The 21,518-nt window shown below is 44.0% G+C and overlaps 1 protein-coding gene across 2 annotated transcripts in view; it reads left to right on the top strand.

Moving 5' to 3' along the window:
- Window positions 1-21,518, top strand: part of ADCY1 (adenylate cyclase 1) — a 1,293,742-nt gene that overhangs the window by 877,177 nt on the left and 395,047 nt on the right. For both annotated transcript variants that reach the window (XM_086966836.1, XM_086966835.1), the window contains one exon: window positions 17,294-17,435. In XM_086966836.1, the coding sequence (XP_086822962.1) occupies window positions 17,294-17,435 (142 nt within the window). The remainder of the gene's footprint in view (window positions 1-17,293; window positions 17,436-21,518) is intronic.

The following is a 21,518-nucleotide window of genomic DNA, read 5'->3' as shown; positions in this document are numbered from 1 at the left end:
TTTTGGGATGTTAGAGCGCATAAGTGGAAGTCATGATGAAACTATTGTCTTTTGGCGGAAAAGCTCCAAGCAGGAGAAATTTCACCAAGAATCTCCATCTGAGTCTCCACCCAGATACCTTTGGCACCTACACCAGGAAAAGATTTCTCCCTCCACCTTAGTTACCTTTTTGAAGCTCGGATTCCTCCAGCGGGGCTAGGCTGAAAGCTGCATCTGAACAGGGCTCCACAGGCCAGACACCTTCTCTGTGATGTCCTTCTGAAATGGACTTGCTGCTGTAGAGAGCTGCCGGAATATTTGGCTCAGCAGCAATACGCCTCCATCTGGTTGACTTTCAGGATCTGCAGGAATCAACAAAATTCCTGTGATCTAGCAATGCTCCACTTGTTCCAATAAAAACTCTTTGCCACTTGTGTGATTCAGCCAAGTGCCACCAGCAGGAACAGATCAAATTAAGGTAAATTGAAGTCCCCACGCATTGGCTCCCATTGACCTTGGTTCGATCCGTTCCTGCTGCGGGAATCTACGTCCAGCCACACAAGTGGGGCAGCGTTTTCACCTGCACAAGAGGGGTAATGCTGGGTAGAAGAAATGTTGTGGATTCACGTTTCCATCACAGAAATGTAAGGAAGATGTGTGAATTTAGCCAAAGTTTGAGGTTTGCAGGGCATTGTGGGTAAGCAAAACTTCATGGGATTCACACAAGATCCCCAATCTTGTATGCCCAAAATCCACAGCTACCCACTTGGCAAAAAAACGAGTCATATATGAGTGGAAAAAATGTCAGATATCCATGTTGTGTTTTTGGCTATTTTCTGTTGCAGGTTCTGCAAAGTACAATTTTTTATTGGTAGACGTAGGGGAATTCTTGATGGAAGGATGTTTGTGCCCCCCTGCAGATTCCAGATTTTTCCTTCACAGAAGTTTGAGGAGAATGTGCTTTTGTCAAAGTTTGAGGTTTAAAGGGATTCTGAGAAGAAGAAACAACCTAGGGAGAGCCACACAAGACACCACATCCTGGATTCCCCTAGGTATCTAGTTTTCACAAATGTAAAGGTTTGCTAAGTTTCTCTCTGTACTTGATTTAGCCAAGGCCCAAAATCCACAACTACCTACTTTTCAAAACACTGGGCAGTTGTGAGTGGAAAAAAGTGGTGCATGCATGTTGCATTTTGGACATTTTCATGTTGCAGGCACTAGGCATACCCACATTATCAGAAGACGTGGAAGCATAGAATAGTAGGATACTTGCAATTGCCAAATGGGCTTTGATGCATTTGTGACTTCCAAATGCAAGCCAGGGTGTAAGAAAGGAGACTTCTACTAAATTCCATATCGTGTGCCCATTTCAGAAATACATATGTTAACTAGATACCTATTTTTCAATTTATTTATTTCACCATATGAATTAGTCTATACTCAGCACACAAAGAAGGTGGCAGACTCGATAGAGCAGATGATGGTGCAGAAGAGTTCGCGTGTGATGGAGCTTCTGGCTCTGTTGAAGATGTGGTGAAGGCAGGTGTCTGAGGTGGCTCTGGAGTGAATGCTCTTCATAGTCCTCTGAGGGTTCTCTGAGGGTGTCATCTGAGGTGAGGGTGGTCCTGTTGGTCAGGGTCTGCTAGGGGCTTGATCCATTGAGTGCAGTGGTTGTGGTTGGGGTGGATGAGTCTTGGGTTGCAAAGCTGTCGTAGATCTCCTTGATCTTGCAGTGGAAGAAAGTGGCAAGATTATAGCAGAGGTCTTGAGGAGGAGTGATGTCTTCTATCTCAGTGTTGGGTTTCGCAAATTATTTGACCATGGCAAAGAGTTCTTTGCTGTTGTGTGCTTTGGTGTTGATTAAGTATGGGCGGAAAAATCGTTCCGCTTGGGAATTTGCGGATTTTCCGCAATTTCGCCAATCGCACGAAATCGCGGCAAAATCCGCAAATTCGCGAGCGGGACGAATTTTGCTCAGGAAGCACTTACAGGGTTACAGCAGGTGCCCAAGTTGAAGCTAATTTCTTTGTAACCATTTACAAAATGGTTACAAAGAAATTAACTTTAACTTGGGCACCTGCTGTAACCTGTAAGTGCTTCCTGAGCGGCGCCTCCTTGCATACTTGCAACTATTCTCTGCCCTCCTCTGACCCTCAAAGCAGGGTCAGAGAATAGTTACAAGTAGACAACGAGGCTCCTGAAGGAAGCACTTACAGATATAGATAAAGCAGGTACCTGAGTTGAAGGTCAAATTCAGTAACTCCTTAATCAGCCCCCAAAAAATGTGCGCTTTGTCGAGGCTGGGCAGGTGTGTGTTCTCCCCCTATCTACCATCGAAAATTATCTATGATGCTTGATGGAGGCCTTTGCATCCTTGACTTTCACAAGCTCTATCCCTGTGCAGTTCCTGTGCTCACGAGCTTCTTTCTCCCCATCTGCTGCTCTAATCGGTGCCTGTCCTTTTATACACACAAGAGGCATGTGAACTCGCATAGAAGCCCCCCGTTAGCCCCCCCACACACTAGCAGTGTGCACCGTCTTCCCGCCCTTTAGCCACTATGATGGACAGTTCCCTCGAGGGACCCCGGCCCCTTCAGCGCAATGGCAAAGTTAATCAGCCCAAAAAAAAAGTGCGCTTTGTCGAGGCTGGGCAAGTGTGTTCTCCCCATATCTATCGGCGAAAATTAGCTATGATGCTTGATGGAGGCCTTTGCATCCTTGACTTTCACGAGCTCCGTCCCTGTACAGTTCCTGTGACCACAAGCTTCTTTCTCCTCATCTGTTGCACAGAAGAGGCATGTGAACTTGCATAGAAGCCCGCCCGTTTGCCCCCCCCACACACTAGTGGTGTGCACGGTCTTCCCGCCCTTTAGCCACTATGATGGACAGCTCACTCGAGGGTCCCCGGCACCCTTCGGCACGATGGTAAAGTTAATCAGTCCCCCAAAAATTTGCGTTTTGTCCAGGCTGGGCATATGTGTGTTCTCCCCATATCTACAGTCGAAAATTAGCTATGATGCTTGATGGAGGCCTTTGCATCCTTGAATTTCACGAGCTCTATCCCCGTGCAGTTCCTGTGACCACGAGCTTCTTTCTCCCCGGATCTGCTGCTCTAATTGGTGCCTGTCCTTTTATACACACAAGAGGCATGTGAACTCGCATAGAAGCCCCCCTCGTTTCCCCCCCACACACACTAGCGGTGTGCACTGTCTTCCCGCACTTTAGCCACTATGATGGACAGCTCACTCGAGGGACCCCGGCACCCTTCAGCGCGATGGCAAAGTTAATCAGCCCAATAAAAATGTGCGCTTTGTCGAGGCTGGGCAGGTGTGTGTTCTCCCCATATCTACCGTCGAAAATTAGCTATGATGCTTGATGGAGGCCTTTGCATCCTTGACATTCACGAGCTCTATCCCTGTGCAGTTCCTGTGACCACAAGCTTCTTTCTCCCCGGATCTGCTGCTCTGATCGGTGCCTTTCCTTTTATACACACAAAAGGCATGTGAACTCGCATAGAAGCCCCCCTGTTTGCCCTCCCCCCACACACACTAGCGGTGGTGCAAAATCGCAAAAAAATCTGCGATTTCGCGTGGAAATCCACGAATTTGCAGATTTTTTTGTGATTTCGTGCTAATTTGCGAACCGCTGATTCGCAAAATTCGCCCATACTTAGTGTTGATGCCTTCCTCAATGGCTTTCTTCGTTGTGCTGATGAGGAAGTGGTATGTGGTGATGGGCCTGATGGCAGATTTGAAGGCTGTGTGGTATGCTGCGATCTTGCTGCTCCTCCATATTTTCTCAAACTGTCTGAGGGTGCACCTGGACTCTTTGAGGTCAGGGAAGAACCAGCTGTGTTTCTTGAAGGGCTGCTTGCCTTATGGTTTCCTGTGGGAGCAAGTGTGTTGGCGCAGTCATCCATCCAGCGGTGGAGGTTGTAGGCTGAGGTGTTGGTATCCATGGATGGGTCTTGCTGATGGAGGTGGTGAGCTAGTCTTTGGTGACCTTGTTCCAGCTTCTGCAAGGAATGCAGAGGGCATGGTGGTATATAGTGGGTTTGGTGAAGGAGAAGTGGACACAGTGGTGGTTAGTCCAGTGTGGTTCAGAAGTGTGGCTCACTGAGATGTTGTAGCTTGTGGAGAAGATGATGTTAAGCGTGTGTCCTGATGAGTGGGTTGGCATTGTGACCAGTTGTTTGAGTCCATTGGTGGTGAGGTTCTCCAGGAGGGATGAGGTGTTGTGATCTTCGAGGTTGTCCAGGTGAAAATTGAGGTCACTGAGGAGGATGTAGTTTATTGAGGCGAGAGCGGTGATGAGGGATGAAGTCTGTTATCGCTTGGCTGAAGGGGGTGCGGGCTCTAGGAGATCTGTAGACGAGATTGCCGCAGAGGGTGGCATTCGGATTGATCTGGATCTGGAAGCGGAGGTGCTCTATTTTGGGTGAGTGGTAGTTGGAGCTGGTAGTGAGGCGGAGAGTGTCCTTGTGTACAATGGTGATGCCTCCTCCCGGTCGGTTGACGCGGTCCTTGTGGATGATTTTGTATCCCTCAGGATTGGCAGTTGCAATGTTCAGAGCTGAAGTGGAGTTTATACAGGTTTCTGTGAAGAAGGCAACGTGAGGGAGATGGAGTCAAGCAGGTCCCAGATCTTCATGGCATGTCTTTTGAGGGAGCAGGTGTTGAGAAGGATGCAGTTGAGGTGGTCAGGTACTGTTCTTTAGGGTCATGCTGTCAGGTAACGCTCCGCAGAATCCAGTTGTAGCAAGAATGGGTCCACCTCCTGAAACCAGCAACACCCCAATGTACTACAGGATGTTCGAGTGATCAGGCGAGGGAAAGGAGAGGGAAGGAACATTGGGGGAAGGAAACCTGTAACAAAAAAATAAGACAACTGTGAACAATGCAAGATACCGACTACTTTCTCATAGTCTCACAAAGTTCTTGCTATACTTTGCTTGGAATACACCCCTTTCTTGGATCCTGATGAAAACCTTAGAATTCTCACAAACCAAGCACCGTTCCTGAAACACAGAACTATACAACATTAATACAGTTTGAGTTAATGCATACCATTAGAGCACTTTATTCAACATGCATTCCTCATACATACCAGTATTTTAAGGACAGCGACACAAAACATGAACTTTTTACCTGTTCCACTTATAAAATGTAATAAGGTATCCCCAATGTTATCCTCTAGGAGATGTAGACCTTGCAGTAGTGAGAAATGAACTTAAGAGTTTTTCACTACCAGCACATGTCCTACTTTTGAAATACATTTTTGAAATACATTTTACCCTGCCCTCTGGGCTGTCCATGGCCTACCCTAGGTGTGACCTATATAACTAAAAAGGAAGGTTTGGCCCTGGCAAAACGGGTTACTTTGCCAGTTCGAAATGGTAGTTTAAAACTGCACACACAGGCTGCCATGGCAGGCCTGTAACTTTGCTAAAGGGCTACTTAAGTAGGTGGCACAGTGCTGCAGGCCCAATACTAGCAGTTAATTTAAAGGCCCTAGGTCCATGTTGTTATTAGGTATTTATATGTACATTAAATATGGCAATTGGATATAAGCCAATGTTACCATGTTTAGGAGGGAGAGCACAAGCACTTTAGTGCTGCTTCGCAGTGGAAAAGTGTGAAGAGTCCTAAGGCCAGCAAAAAACAAGAGCAGCAAAAAAGGAGATGGAACACATTTTGGGGAAAGATCCCAAAAGGCTGATGGGTCTAACACCCAGGTTTTATGGTTGGCAGGAACAGAACAGTCTGACACCATCCAATGGTTGCATGGCCTCAGGTGCAGCCCTTGGGGGTCAGGACAGAAATCACCTGCAGGGTCCAGGGTAGGTAGAGTTGGAACTGGTCACCTTGGCAAGCAGGCTTCGTGCAGCTTTTTGGTCCCTGCTGCTTAACCATAATGTCAGCCAACTGACCCATGGAGTCCATTTCTTAGCATTGGGTACAAGTAGGAGTAGTATCAGCACATAAGGTTCTCCTGACAAGTCACAACAGCAGGGGAAGTGCTCCTTCTGTCTTCCACAGGTACAACAGTATTCTGAAGAGGGTGCTCAGGGGTGGCGCATTTATGCCTTATACTAGCAGGTGGGTGATGGTGACTCCAGGCACTTCACTGACTTATAGGGATAAAGTTTAGAGGAGTAACCCTAACCAGTTTTGCAGCATTTCCTGTGTGCCCCACTACAAACAATCTCACAGTCCCCCCTTCTACCTAAATCCAACATGACAGAACCCTTCCTCCCTTGTGAAGAGCTACTGTGCCCACCCTAGATGTTGTGGTCAGCTAAATGAAAAAAACCATCCCCTGTGGTCACTAAAACCAGCTCTGGGGGCAGCTGTACCTCACTGGGATTGATGCATGACTGGCTAGGAAGACAAAAAGGAGGCAGGCCCAGGTGCTAGCTAAATCTGCCAGTGACAGGGTAGGCATCCCTTAAAGTTAATTAAGTTGCTGGGCACAGTCCAGATGGTCCTCCTGTCTGAGGAACAAAACACCTCCTCACATCCCAGACTGTTGTCTCAGCTATTTTAGCCACTTCATAGCTCGTCAAGGAGGCAATATGCTTCTAGATGACAGTCGGAAGCTCATACAAGTGGGCTGGGTCTAGATGTTCTGGGCAGGCAAATATGACTTTTTAAAAATACCAATTAGAAAATATTTATTACAAATACAACTTACCAATTAGTAATATATATTTTAAAATGCCCAAGAATTAATATTTTATCTGGTTCATACTCATTATTTAACTCTCAGGGCTTTCCTGTTTATCATATAACCCTGCTACAGTGGAAATAGCTTTTCACTATAAGGACATTTATAACTTTAAATTCTTATATGTTCCACATTTAAATATAATGCACTCTGCCTTATGGGCATTCAGGCCGACATAGAGGTGACTTATTAATATTAAAAAGGAAGGGTTAGGCCTGTCAAGCGGTCTTATTTATATAGGGTGAATTTGCAGTTTAAACCTGTATTGCCAGGTTACTGGTTGCAGGCCTGCAGTCATGTTTTGCATAGCCACTTTGATGGTGGCACAATATGTCCTGCTGTCCACTGATAACATTCAACTAACAGACCCTGAGTACATTTGTATCATATACTAGGGACTTATAGATACATTAAATCGGCCAATTAGGAGTATAGCCAATTTCAATATGTTTTAGGAGTCAGAGCACATGTACTAGGGCCTTGTTATCATAGTCCTAGTGCACAGAATCAAACAAACAATACTATAAGTCTAAAAACATTGGGGATAATCATTTGAAAAGAGGCATTTTCTACACATGCTATCTTACTTCATTCTTCTTCACATATCTGAGTCAACTGTGCTCAGAATGTCAGAAGAGCTCAGGATGAAAGTGAATCAGTGCAGGACATTCTCCTTGATCTTCCTTGTTCTCACTGTGGCCTTTGACATGATGTCCATTCTATTCTTCTTGCCTGCCGTTTGAACATGGTAATCAGGTAAACATCTTATCCTGGTTTATATACATCCTTTCCTATCACTCACAAGCATTACATCTCTCTATGTTGTTGTGACCCAGCTCATCAGTTTGTGTTAGCTCGCTGTACAGAACAAAAGGGAACTAAGGTCAACCCCTAATATTGATTCAACAGTAACCAAAATGAATTCAATGAATTGTAAACTAAAACTAGCAGTTAGAAAACAAATGTATGAATCAATGTTTTTTATGAAAAATGTAATAGTTCTTAATGTGTTTACAATATACCCTGGGGATGTTCAGAACTATGTGTAGGTTCAACGATCAGACCAGGAAAACTATATTGAAGAGAACATGAAAGAAATGTGATGGTAAACACATTGTGATGCCCGTACTTTTACATGGAAGCAATTTTGAACAATTATTAAGAACACTTAATCCAGAGTAACTAGGATGGTGGGACAGATGGTGGGACAGCAGGGGACAAATAGTATGAGAAAATAAAAGCTTTTTGATTTACAAATTAGAAACATTTCAATCTGGATTTAATAAGGATGTTGACATCGATTTTTTCTTAAGACAAACATTTTGTGACTAATATAATGGTGCTACGTGGTTTATATGTATTGAAGAAGAATACAACCTATACAATAGCCTCTTTAGATCCTGGTTTGTTGTGAAAACAATGATAGCACAGCACATAAATACTACCCTTGGTGCCAATATAGGACTTGGTAACAGATTAAAGTAACTACTCTTTTATAATTCATTAACATTTGTAATTCAATAAACATTGACACTCAAAATATCTAGCACATATACATTGTACTCATCACATTTCAATTATTGATAATTCAAAAGCAAATAATAAGCCTTCCTAATATTTTCCTATTAGACATTTACACAATACACTCTATTTTTTATGTTTATTTGACGTAGCGTATGTCTTTAGTAATGTGAATAAATTCATGCTTATTGTACCTGTTAATGTTTGTTAAATTAACTGATTCTAGGATATGTAGGCTGCCATTCTATAATGCCCTCCCAAGGGAAAAATAGGTGGTATGAATATTTCAAATTTAAAATGTCAGGACTCTATATCTTAGCATTTACACCTATTTGCCATGTTGCATCCCACTGTTTGATAGTGACAAAGTAATTCATACTCACCTGTGGGCCACTGCACTATTTCTAACATTAACATTCATTAATCGTTAAGAATAATACTTACGTCAAATATTTCAACATATTGATATTGAATCTAAAATGCTTCACGGCTTAGAAAGATGCCAGGGCCTCCTTTTCAACTACTGAGTAATTTCTTTCAGCACTTGTCAGGCAACATGATGCGAAGGTAATCATCTTTTCCTCTATTCCTTTTCTTTGTGATAAGGTGGCCCCCAGTCCCTTGTTGGATGCGTCAGACTTGAGAATGTTTTTTTTTAGGTCGAATACCCCTAACGCTGGCGAGCTCGATATCTCTTGCTTGAGTGTATCCACCACTGATTTATGTTGTCATTCCATTCAAACTCCTTGTCTTGTTTTAGTAGCTCTCCCATCGGTTCACATTTGGATGCAAAGTTTTTTATGTACTTAGCCATGTATTCCATTAATCCTAGGAATGACTTGAGCTCATCCTTGTTTTTCGGATATGGGGCATCTCTCAGTGCACTGATCAGGTTGCCTTTAGGTCTAAAACCTTCTTCTGAAATGGAATGTCCCAGGTAATCAACCAACATCGTCCTTTTTTTGCACTTGGATTTCTGTACTGTTAACCCTGCATCCATGAGCCTCTTAAACACTAGTCTGAGGGTATTGTCATGGTCTTCCAGGCCGCATCCATACACCAGATATCATCTTGGAAGCACATGGAGGAGTCCACCCCTTTTAGGATCTGTTGCATTACTTTCTGGAAAAGCGCCGCAGAGGACGCTAATCCAAAGGGCATCCTCCTGAACATTTACTCACCTTGGGGTGTTATAAATGCGGTGAGAGGACTACATTCTGGGTGTGGGTCAACCTGGTGGTACGCCATGGATAAGTCGATGACTTTGAAATACTTCGCCTGGGACATGGTGCTGAGCATCTCATTTATGTTCTGCAGTGGGTGTCTTTCTAACCCTATGCTCTCATTGAGGCTCCTCAAGTGTACACATAGGCAAATTCCCTCACCACTGGCCTTGGCTGCGATGACGACCGGTGCCAACACCTCTGAACATTCTATAGGTTGTATTATTCCCATGTCACACAGTTTGTTTAGCTCTCTCTCTAGGGGCTCCTTCATTTGTTGAAGTACAGGGCGCAGTTTGTGTACTATAGGTCTGGCGTTGGCCTTAAGTTTATTTTGTGCTTGAAGTTGTGTAAAAGGCACAGCTGTTTCCAAAACTTGCAAATTCTTCACAAATTTTGCCCCCATCCAGCTTATCCGTAGTCAGTAGAACCTGTTTTTCCTTGTTTGGGTCCAGGATGATACCCAATTCCTTCTGGTGTTACCACCGTAACAGGTTGGATCCTGCCTCTACAATGTACACTTTACCATACGTATCCCTGCCCTTGAACGCAATGCGCATCTCCTTCATGCCAAGGAGCGGTTTAGGCTCTTTGTTGTAACCAGTGGGCATAATATCTGCCTTCTATAAAGTATTCCTTCCATGCCCCTCAAAACACTCATAATCTTTCTTGTTTAATAAAATTAAAGGGAAACACGAATCAGCAAACATGTTATTCAAGGATGCATCGCACTTGGGGTAAACCATATTGACACTTCCTGAGCATTTTTTAACTTGTAATACATACTCAATTCCAACAGGCATTACACATTTCATTTCTTTACCCCAAGAACCTTCCTGTTCCCCTCCCTCCTTGACGTGCGGGTCACGTTCCCTGCACACCCTTGCAAAGTGTCCCCTCCTATTACATTTCATGCAGGTAACACTCCTTGCGGAACAATGAATACTATTGGCAAGGTGGTTGCTACTCCCACACCTAAACACCTGAGGTTCCTCTCACTACTGTTGGAACTCTTTTCTTTTCTTTCTCTTTTTAACACTTCTCTGTTCTCCTGATCGTCTTGAATAGTAGCCACTACCTCAGGTGTGCTCTTCATTTCCTTAATGCATTTAGCCGTGTGTTCCACAGATTTAGCAATTTCAACGGCCTCTCTTAGGTTGTGGTTTCTGGCCAGCAGTTTCTCCTGGATGCGTACATTGTTGGTGCATCGCACTAACTGGTCTCTTACCAATGAATCAGTTAGGTTCCCAAATTTGTGTGAGAACTCTCAGCTCTACAATATAATTAGTTATAGAACCTGTTTACCTTGCTCTCTGTTGAAAAATGCATCTCTTTCCAACATTACATTTACTCTGTCCCCAAAACTTGTCTCTAGTTTGGCCATGGTGCTTTAAAAAATATCCATACCCTCAATATCTTGACTTCTCTAATTTTGTGGTTCAGGTAACGTTTCGTAAATCTTGTGCTCATACACTCCTAAATTGTGGTGAAGGATATGCTGTTTTCGCATGGATGTGAAACGCTCCCCACCAATGGCAATAAGGTATGACTCTTTCCAGCTTATCTCTGGCTCTCCTATCTCATTTAAAAAAGAAGGTGGCTGGCTCATGGTGGCTGCCGCCATCATGGCAGGAAAACAGGGGTTGCCTGAATGACAAAACCCTGTGTAGATGAGGAGTCAGAGGGATATTCAAGGATGAGAAGTAAATGGGCTAACAATATAGAATCTTACTAACACGCTACCCCTATTATCATATATATCGGATGAGTGCAGTATAGTGGTAAGAGCAAAACCGCAGGCAACCCATCAGTTCGTTCTGAGCATGAGATATGAACTGAAGCTGGAAAGAGAGCCAGGGGTCAGAGGGCATGAGATGGAAGACGTTGGCAGCTGAGGTGAAGAAGAGTCTCTACTTATAGTACAGGGAGAACTTGCGCTTGGAACTAGGAAAGTCGCTTGCTTATGTAGAAAATAAAAGAATTGGTTCCTCTGTGTTAGGATGCGGTAGTGCACCCACACTGACAGGTACTTGATGAAGAGTAGCTTCTCCACAACTGTAGGCCCCCCGCATGCCAACAGGAAGAAGAGGGAGACGTTCTTAGCAATGAAACAGAGAAGAGTTCCCCTGAGGTGAAGACGGTCAGCGCCGATCATGCAGGGACACACTGCCAGGGGAAGAACGATGGCCGCGAACCGTGGGACGGCAGGAGGAGTGCCCCGGAACAGGGGACAGTTCGCTGACAGGACGGGAAACGGGGGACCGTAAGCCTGATGGAGCAGGGGCTCTTGCCACAGCAGGAAACAGCACACGCTGCTGTACCTCAGAAGTGATACACACCTGTCACTCGTCGCCCAGTCACTCAGCTCGCTGACACGAAAGCGTTAGCCACAGAACACCAGACGGGAGAAAGAATGCTCGTCAGTGTGGACCGACAGCTGGATGTTGAGGGCGAATGGGTGGAACTCCACTGATCCTGAGGTGCTCTCCATAGCAGAAAGAGGCAGCTCCACACTGTAGTTCCTCTGGGGGGCAACCACTGCCTCTCACAACGCACTGTCGCACACCGGAGTAGGGAGGTCAGCTCTACACCACCCTTCATCATAATTTACAGCACACAGTTTTTGTAATCGCCTATTCACTGCTAAAGAAGAAATTGTGACAGGGACGTGGAGCGCACAGCTTCACACACCACCCCAACAGCCTCTGCGAGTATGTCCTCACACCCGTAATTCGTGACCAATATAGATGACAACGTGCCACATGGATGCAAGCAAAGAAGAGTTGACCGGAGTGCACAGCACCTGCTCACATCTCTTGCCTCCAAGACCTTTTCTCTGGGATGGTGTCCCGAATAAAGCTGACAGAAAGGGTGAAGCGCCCCTGGAATAAGTACAGGCGGAAGCTCCAAGCCACAGGTAAAGTCACAAATGGTGCTTGAATGGATTCCCTTAATCAGAGGGTTCCAAGATTCTGCTTGTTATTTCACTCGCAGAATAGATTCCTTTTCTCACGGACCTGTGAGTTCTTTCAGTTTCTCACTCTGTATGGTAACTGGAGAAAGTATACAGAGGTGAGATTGCCAGGACTGTCCCCTTCACAGTTTGTCATCACCAGTGTTAGAAGTATCAATGACAGGAATCAGAGTAGGTAGAAGTTCTACTTTATTGGCCATCCACTCTCCACAACTGCAGTGAAACCAACATCCTACTGTCAACTCCAGGGGGAACAAACCAAGGAGAGGGGATGGGGAGAGGGGAGCAGAGCAAACCATTGTAAGGAAAGGAAGATTATAACACAAATAAATGCGCCTAAAAAGACATGTCATACTGACCATATAAACTTTATAAGAAGAATAGAAACAGGCCCACAAACATGATATAAATATGTTAAAACTAGTAAAATAAAGGTCAGTAAAATGTTATCGATCATCATATAAATACGAGATTTACAGAAGTCAAGTTATAGGTCTGTCATCCCAAAAAACGACACCAGTGTTCTCAGCAAACTGTTACATTGATATTATGGGTATGTTAAGTTGTCATCTTGGCTGTAACACACATATGAAGATCACATAATGGCCTATCAATGGCAGAATCCTTTCAAGTAGCCAGGGGTTAGATATTTGTCCTCACAGAAATTAGATATCCATAGACTGCAAAAACAATGAGCTTGCTGTTATCTGATTGTAGAATTCTCCAGGTCCCACATGCTGTGGTGTCCCAAGGTTCCTGCAAATTGGGATTATCCTTTTGGCTCTGGCCTTAGTGTACTAAGGACAAAATAAATGGCATGAGCCACGGCAATGGCCCTTGCCTAAACTGAACATACAGCTTTCTTGCCAGCTTTTGGTTCGACTTCATCTAAGAACTGTTCGGTTTTGTAAAAGTCCTTTATCCTTAGAAATTGGTTAGTGAGGGTGCCAAGGGCCAGGTTTGGCAAAAACATGCCATGATTAAAGTTCCTAAAACACCTTTTGAGCGCCGATCTGCTGGTTAGTAAACCAGACCTTCCACGAACTTCCCAGAGTACAGCTAACTCTATGCTCAGGAGTGTGTCTCTTACATACTTATTCCAGTGAAGGTTGCCTGTCCCAGGGAGACTAAGTAGCTCTTCTAGACCATAGAGCTACTGGAGCATTTCAGGAGTGGGCCAGGTTTGTTTTCAGTACATTTGTGGTCTAAGTGCAATTCTTTCTGAGATTGACCTATGCCCCAAGTTTAAACCTAATGTGATCTGGGGAGTACTTACTTGGAGACTCAATACTTGGCTGAGAAACCGATTCTCAAATATTTCTAGGGGCCTTGAGGCATTATGGCCTCAGAGCTCAGTACCATAAAGAGGCCACCCTGGGGCCACCGCAAGGCAAGATAAATATGATAAGACACATCTCACAAGGCAATTTGGGGTGCTTCACCTGGAGAAGCAGTAAATGCTTAAGTTGTGGCTCTACCACTTTATTTTCTGTTTCAGTGCCAGGTCCCACCCGGGCACCCGGTTTGTCCTCCTTTGTTGGAAGAAGCTCAGGAAGCCTACCTCTGGCTGCCTCAGCCAGCGCACCGACCAGCCAGCACTCCTTACTCTGGGCACCCAATTTGTCCTCCTTTGTTGGAGGAAGCCCAGGAAGCCTACCTCTGGCTGCCTCATCCAGCTCACCGACCAGCCGGCACTTCTTACTTCCAGCTCGGGAGCTCGCAGAGTGTTTCTTCCCTTCCTATTTCATGTGGGCAAGGAGTTTGTGCTGCTGTGACATGAGCAAGAGGAGCATGAACACGGTCACCGCTATTGGGGGTACTCAATGGCACTTCCACTGCTTCTTCGCATCAGTGTCTAGGGCGATAGGGACCCCCAGGGATATGGGCCCCCAGTGGGCAAATGTAGAAATAGGGGAGGCCCCACGTACGCTCCTCCCTGAAATATATAATTAAATTGTGCATGAGCCCTGGGCTAAGGCCTACCCCGGGGTCATTTCTCAGCAGACAGCAGGGCCTCATGCGCTCAATTTTCACTGGGGGATCCAAGGTCACCAATATTAAAACAGCCATAACTCTGGCCCTTTTGGGACAATGTAGATGATCCTGTACTCATTTTACTCCGAGTGGTGAGCTTTCACCACCAGTTACAGTTCCAGCAGACCTCCAGGTCTCCAAAGTGGTGTACTTTGCAGGGAGCTGGTTCCCCAGCTCCGTGCACCAGGGTTCTTCCTGGTCTTTGTTTCTTGACATAGAAGACCAGATCTTTAACTCAACTGGCCCTCACTGGGTATTGGGGGCCAGTCTTCAATGGGCTTTTGGGAAACCCTCATGGTCTGGGATCAACTGGGGTAGACTTATTAGTCCTTTTTGGCATTAGGAGGTTTCTCCTTCCAATTGTTCATGGCTGTTGAAGTCCCAGGGCCCAGCAGCAGAAACCACCAACAGTCTTCTCTCTCCCTTGAGAAAGATTTTTTAAAATGAGGTGGAAGTTTCTAGAAGCAAGGCATTGCCATCAGTATCCTGAGGTGCCACATCACCTCTACACCCCGATTCAGCATTCCAGCAGCAGCATGTTCAAGATAGCATCATCGAGAAGTCACTGGTCACATTCCCTCTTGGGATCTCAGTTCTGCCCCTTGCTGACATCACAGCCAGGGCATTTCCCACCAAAATTCAATGAGGAGTCCCCTCCATGATGTCTCTAGTTGGCTGGCCTTCCTCCTTTGTTTAGTGCCTGGGCGTTTCCCAACCCTGATACAGTGTAACGGGTAATTAACAAATGCAAATTTGCATCCCAACCGCTTTTTCCATAGGAGCTGATAGAAGAAGTGTTAGTTACTACTTTTATGTGGGGCAGGCTTTGTTCCCTTTGCTGGGGAGACATTTAATTTACTTTACCCAGAAGGGCAACACAAGTCCTGGGCTCTGATCCTGAGCTGAGTGAGAGAGCTATGACAATACTGGATGACCCATAAAAAGTATATGTATGGTCTTGGAAACCTGCAATTATGAACTGGGCACACGTTTTCTATCACAACAAAACAGTAATTCACACTGACTTTACCAATAAGAGCCACTAATATTATAGGTCCTATCCCAGATCAATATCTAACACTTTAGAGCCCCTTCTGTGCCAAGCTACCTGCAAAGCAGTTATCGGGCTGCTCTCATAGGTAGTCTCATACATCCAACCTTCACACATATGCACATGTATGTGCACGTGTTCATGTGTTACCAGACAAGTGCCCCTTACCCCAGCTGTGTTGCAGAGGCTTTATCTCAAAAGGCAAATACTAGTGGTAAACATGTGCAGTCTATTTGCTATGTGATTACCATGGGTGAGACCCATGTAGAGAGACTCAACCACAGTAAAAAAAAAAAAAAACGAGCGAAGAATCTGGGCATATTAACTGGACATAACCCATTTTGCAACAGTAATTAATACTGTGATCCAATCTGGAGGATGAACATCAATAGACATTCGCTCTAGCATGTTCAGTGTTTGGCCATATATTTTTCTTATATTGTCTGTCTCTGCTTTTTTTATTTTCTTTTCTTTCCCGCCATCCACTGAATACCTCATTTCAATGAAAACCTCTTTACCTTAATCTCTATTATTGTATTTTTGTAAACTGCCCACAACTTATTTACAATTTCACAACCTTGCCTCTTCTGAAACTCACACCCCTGTAACCAAACAAAATGTAATCCCCTTCAGCTCACCTATTAATCCCACCAACCGTCTGCATGAGCTCATATAACCCCCACTAATGATCACAACTACCTAATTTATTTTATCCCCCTCAAAGAAACTGGACTGAATGCTTGGAATGGTTATCTCAAACACACAAACCGAATATCAATAGCCAACAATAACCAAAAAATCAGGACCAATGACTAACCTTGGCTTCCAGAGCAGAGTGCTGCCTTGCGTAAAGCAATTCAATGCCTCCTCAGGGGTATTACGCATTATAAAAAATCAATTGCAATTACTATTATACCCAGGGCATGTAAATTAACTGTTACTAGTGGGCCTGCAGCACTTATTTTGCCACCCCAATACGTAGCCTTTTTAAACATGTCAGGACTGCCATTACTGCTTGTGTGCAGTTTTGAACTACCATTTCGACCTGGCAAAATAAACCTTTTTGCCTGGCCTAAACTTTCCTTTTAAATGCACATTAGTCACCCAGACGCTAGGCCCAATCAGCCCATAGGACGGGGTGCATTGTATTTAAAAATTAGGACATGTATTTTTGAAGTTAATATGTCCTGAAATAAAAAATATATATATTTTCAGTACTGTAGGGCCTAACTCTCCCAAAAGAAAACACTGACTTACATTTTTACATTTAATAAGTGCTAACATTTGATTGGGAACAGGTAGAAAAATAATGTTTGGTCTCTTATGAATTTTAATTTAAAGTCCTGTTTAATAGTAAAGTTGGATCTTGGGTCACACATCACAATCCTGAAAATGGCACTTGTACATAGTTGGCATGTTTTGTACCAACCATTTGGTGCCTGCAGCCTGTACCCTGGGTCACATGACTATGTTGTGTATTACTCCCAGACATTATCACAAAGGGGGACTAGATTTTGGCTATTCTCAACTAATGGGAGGGGCAGATCAGTTATCTACCACAATTGAACTTCAAAGGAGTAAAATGATGGAAAATTTGTCACCTTCAAAAAACCTTGCTAATGAAATTGGAATTCCACACACTCCTAGTGAGATTGTGAAATATCATCCAGCTTTAAAACAATTGATTCTGATGTTGAAAAGACATGAGATCTTCACTAGCCATTCGTTTTTTGTAAAACTCCCTTATTTCAGCTTCATTGTGATCCTTTCATTTTTTTTCCCCAGGAAGGTTCATATCACAAAGACCACTTTAGAGTGCCTAAATGGGGACTATGAGGTCGAGCCAGGATATGGCCAAGAACGGAACAGTTTCTTGAAGAAGCATAACATAGAAACATTTTTTATTGTGCCATCACATCGAAGAAAGGTAAGTCACCTTATGTTTTGTCTGTTCAACATACCTCCAAAGTACTGAAAGGACATTTGTTATGCACAGTGGCCTTTCTGATCCAGGTTAACTAATCAATTAATTGGAACTTTGGTAACCTAATCTAAATGTAAAGTGGTTGTTTCTATTAACGTTTGCCTTGAAAGAAGCAAGCTTGATGTTAAAATCAAAAGAAAACAGAGAAATGGTACATGAGCAGCATTTATGGCAAAAACGTTGTGAGAAATTGGGCCATTGGATGACTGGGGTGTGAGCCCAGGGTAGGCAGCAGCCACAGTCCCTTGGAGGGTGAACCACAAAAGTCACTAAATTAACCTGCGCTTAACCCTGTGGTAATTTAGCACTTAGGCATGCATGCTTAACTTAAAAGCAATGTGTATAGTGTTTATGTAGCACACAAACATTAATAAAGTGAAAACACAACACTAGAAAATCCCATACCAATTTAGAAAAATAGAGTACATTTTAATAAATCACTTGACAGCAAAATGACAAAAATCCAATCGGTTGAACTGGAATTCTGAATTTGGAAACATTTTAGTAAAAATATTGCCAAAAACCATTAAGCGCCAACTATGGATACGTGGAGCACTGGACAGGGACAAAGTCACAAGTTCAGGTGGACCACTAAGGAGGGCAGGTTGGCTACAGTTACCATATTAGTCCCACTGAAAGTTTACCTTCTCAAATCAGTGCCAAAAGTCCAGTTTATTGTGGAGAGGGCCACAAGGAGAAGTGAGAGAGTCGCTGGAGGCTTCCAAAGTAGCTTGAAGAGAAGTCCATGTCTCATTGGCGGGCATTACTGGAGCTTTGTGTTGGTGGTTCCCACAAGTGGTGAATGCTGTAACGCGTAGTGGTGGCTGCCGGAGGTCTGCATAGTATGGCTTCCAGGGCGGCGAGGTCTTGGTGCGAAAGGGCCCGTTCATCATTGTGAAGTTTCCAAAAACTTCAATATTGCTCTCTGAGGACACACCAAGGGTTCCAGATCTGTGGGACAGCACTTGGGGTCAGGTAATTGCTTCATCTGGGTCTAGGGGCTGGTGCAGGATGTTGGGTTGGGGAGCCTTCTATGCCCCTTATGCTGAGATGAGGTGGCCAACACATTGGAATCACTCTGACATTCCTTGGTTCAGTATGAAGTTGCAGATCCAGTTCTCCTATCACAGGCAGAAGGACAACACGGCAGCAATTAAGCAAACAGCACACCAGCAGAACAGCAATCCAGTAGAGTAGTAGTCCTTTCAGCAGCACAGCATTCCATCTTCCTGGCAGAGTTCATATGTCAGATGTGTACTGAAAAGTTGGGGTCTGAGGTCTTCTATATTTACACTGATGGTCTCCTTCTGGAAGGTGGGAGAAGCTTCTAGACAGTGCATTTGAAGTACATGGAATTTCATGACTCCCGTGTCCTGGCTTGAAGCTGGCTACAGTGACAATGTGGAGGCAAAAGGTAATTTGTGTGAGGACAAAGCACTCCCCATTCAGTTGCAAGTGGAGCTGTGGTTAGCTCTGCCCTCTCATCCTTTCAGTAAATGGCCCACTTAGGAACACCTAATCACTCTATTGTTTGAGTATCTGGGAGGAATTCAAAGTCTATCAGTTACACCCAGCCATGCAACCCAAAGCAGGCTAAACGAACAAAACAGCTAAGGGGATAAAAATGCCAACTTTCTAACAGTAAATCATAAAACAGCGGTAATGCACTATATATCCTAGTAATTGATTAACATTGCGTTGAAACGCTCAATTTTGAGTGCATTAGGTAGTGTGCACTCTGTCTAAGACTTACGTCCTAGAATTGCTTTTTTAACTTTATAAAAGTGGCATTTTCAAAATTGTAAGCAAAAATTCCATTAAATAGGGTTTTCTAATAACACCCAATGTGACAAAGCTACCTGGTCCCAATTGGAAATTGCAGTTGATTAAATGTAATAAGGAATCTCCAATGTTGTCTATCGGAGGGGTAGGCCACACAGTAGTAGAAAACTAATTTAGGAGAGTTTCACTACCAGGACAAGTAAAACATAAAAACACGTGCTCAACCTTTCAATTACAATGCACCCTGCCTTCTGGGCTACCTAGGGTCTACCTTATGGGTGACTAAAATGTAATTAAAGGGGCTGTTAAAAAGTTTCCAAGGAGGTTTACTTGCCAAGTCTACGTGACAGTTTACACTGCATTCAGGCTGCAATGGCAGCCCTGGGGCACGTTTTAAGGTGCAACTTACATGAGTGGCACAATACGTTCTGCAGACCCACTAGTAGCATTTAATTTACAGTTCCTGGGAATATTGTAACCCACTCTACAAGGGACTTTCAAGTAAATTGAATATGCCACTTGGGTATGAGCCAATTTAACCATGTTTTAGTCACAAGCACTTTAGCACTAGTTAGCAGTGGTAAAGTACACTATGTCCCAAGGCGAACAAATTTCGTTTAGTTTAGGGGTGACCCTGCAGAGAGGGCCAGGTCCAACAGAAATGCAATGTTGGTGGCAAAGTATTGAACAATAAGGTACCACTGCTCTAGTCTACAGTCATTTCAGAGAAATTTTTTTCTTTAGGGCACGCTGTAGCATAAAACCTGGAATACATCAGTGTGTGCAGTTTTGTGTGTGTATGTGTGTGTGTGCATGTGAATATTATCTTCACATATCTATAATGCCGCTACAGTACTGTATGTTCCTCAGCTGAAGCTAGCATGAAAGTGACAATAAATGAGATCCTATTTTCATTTACTAATGAAAATAATTCACTTCAGTCATGTCCAACTCTGGCCCTTGAGTGCCAAAATCACACTGGTGTCCTAACCACCCAATACATACTACTATTTATCAGCATCCCCATCGCCATTTTAAATCGACTTATTAACATCTATCACATGTGACTATTATGGAGATCTGGGCATCAGGGATGAGAGGATGACACCCCTTGATTTCCATATTGAATAATTAGTGTGTTTGTGTGTGTCCGAAGCCTTTGCCCATCTTGAGATTGCCCAGGCACATTGCATTGTGGGCCTGTTACGAGTAAGGCAAATAGGGACTACTGAGAAGTAGGTAAGGTGGGGCATAAGAAGTATTACCTCATTAATTAGGGGGAGTCTAGGAGTCACCCTAACCAACTGGCTGGTGCCATCAAAAATGTGGCATCCCCAGGCACCATCCACAGAAAACCTTTGGAAAATATAGGCCAAACATAATATTTAAATCAATCAATCTGAAGAATATTGGAGAAGTCCTTGAAGATGGAGAGAATACATTACAGCTATTTTCCACTTCACAGGGACCATCTTCTGCACGTGACCTGAAGCTTCCCAACATATGGTACTCAATATATATAGGAACTAAAGGGACAACAATAATAAATCCATTTTGGACAAACCCTGGGCTAACATACTTTAATTGTGACAAATGGGGACAACTGGTATCCTGAGCCCCTGTGTTGTGAACCCCCAAACAGGGAACAAAGTACCCCTTTTTAGCACTTGACTCTCAGGTTAGCGAGTCAGAGCAATCCAAGGCTTACTCAGGTGGGGTGTTGTGCACTAGAGACTCAGAACTCAGCAACACAACAAACAACACTCAATAAATCACTGTCCAGTCAGTGCTTTTTGATTGCAAAAGGAAGGGTACTTTCTATCACATACTACTAAATATTACACACAAACTATACATTTACAAAATGCCAGGTGCAAATACCAACAATGATACCCTCGAAAGGGGCTTCACAATCACAGGAGGGAGTCATTCAAAAGTAATATAACCTGATGAAGATACGCTGATCCTATGTGCTTTAACATTCAGTGAATGTGCAAGCCCTAACTCAATAACTACTAATGTTGTCAAAGTCAATATAAAAAAAACCTGGATACAACACACTCAATTCATGATGAATTCCTTCAAGGAACTGGCCTTCTCTGAGGGATAGGGAACCAGGAAAGTGGGCAGCAGCATTCAAGCTCATTCTCCAGCTGGCCTCCCAAGGGCACTGGCACACGCTTGGGATGTAATTGATAAACTACTTTATGTGATATAGTTGTTTTCAACTTGGTAGCCTGGGAA

The sequence above is a fragment of the Lissotriton vulgaris genome, chromosome 4_1, assembly GCF_964263255.1.
Source record: "Lissotriton vulgaris chromosome 4_1, aLisVul1.2, whole genome shotgun sequence".
Classification (NCBI taxonomy): Eukaryota; Metazoa; Chordata; class Amphibia; order Caudata; family Salamandridae; genus Lissotriton; species Lissotriton vulgaris.
The sequence above is the reverse complement of the archived record's forward strand: the minus strand, read 5'-3'. Positions and strand labels throughout refer to the sequence as shown.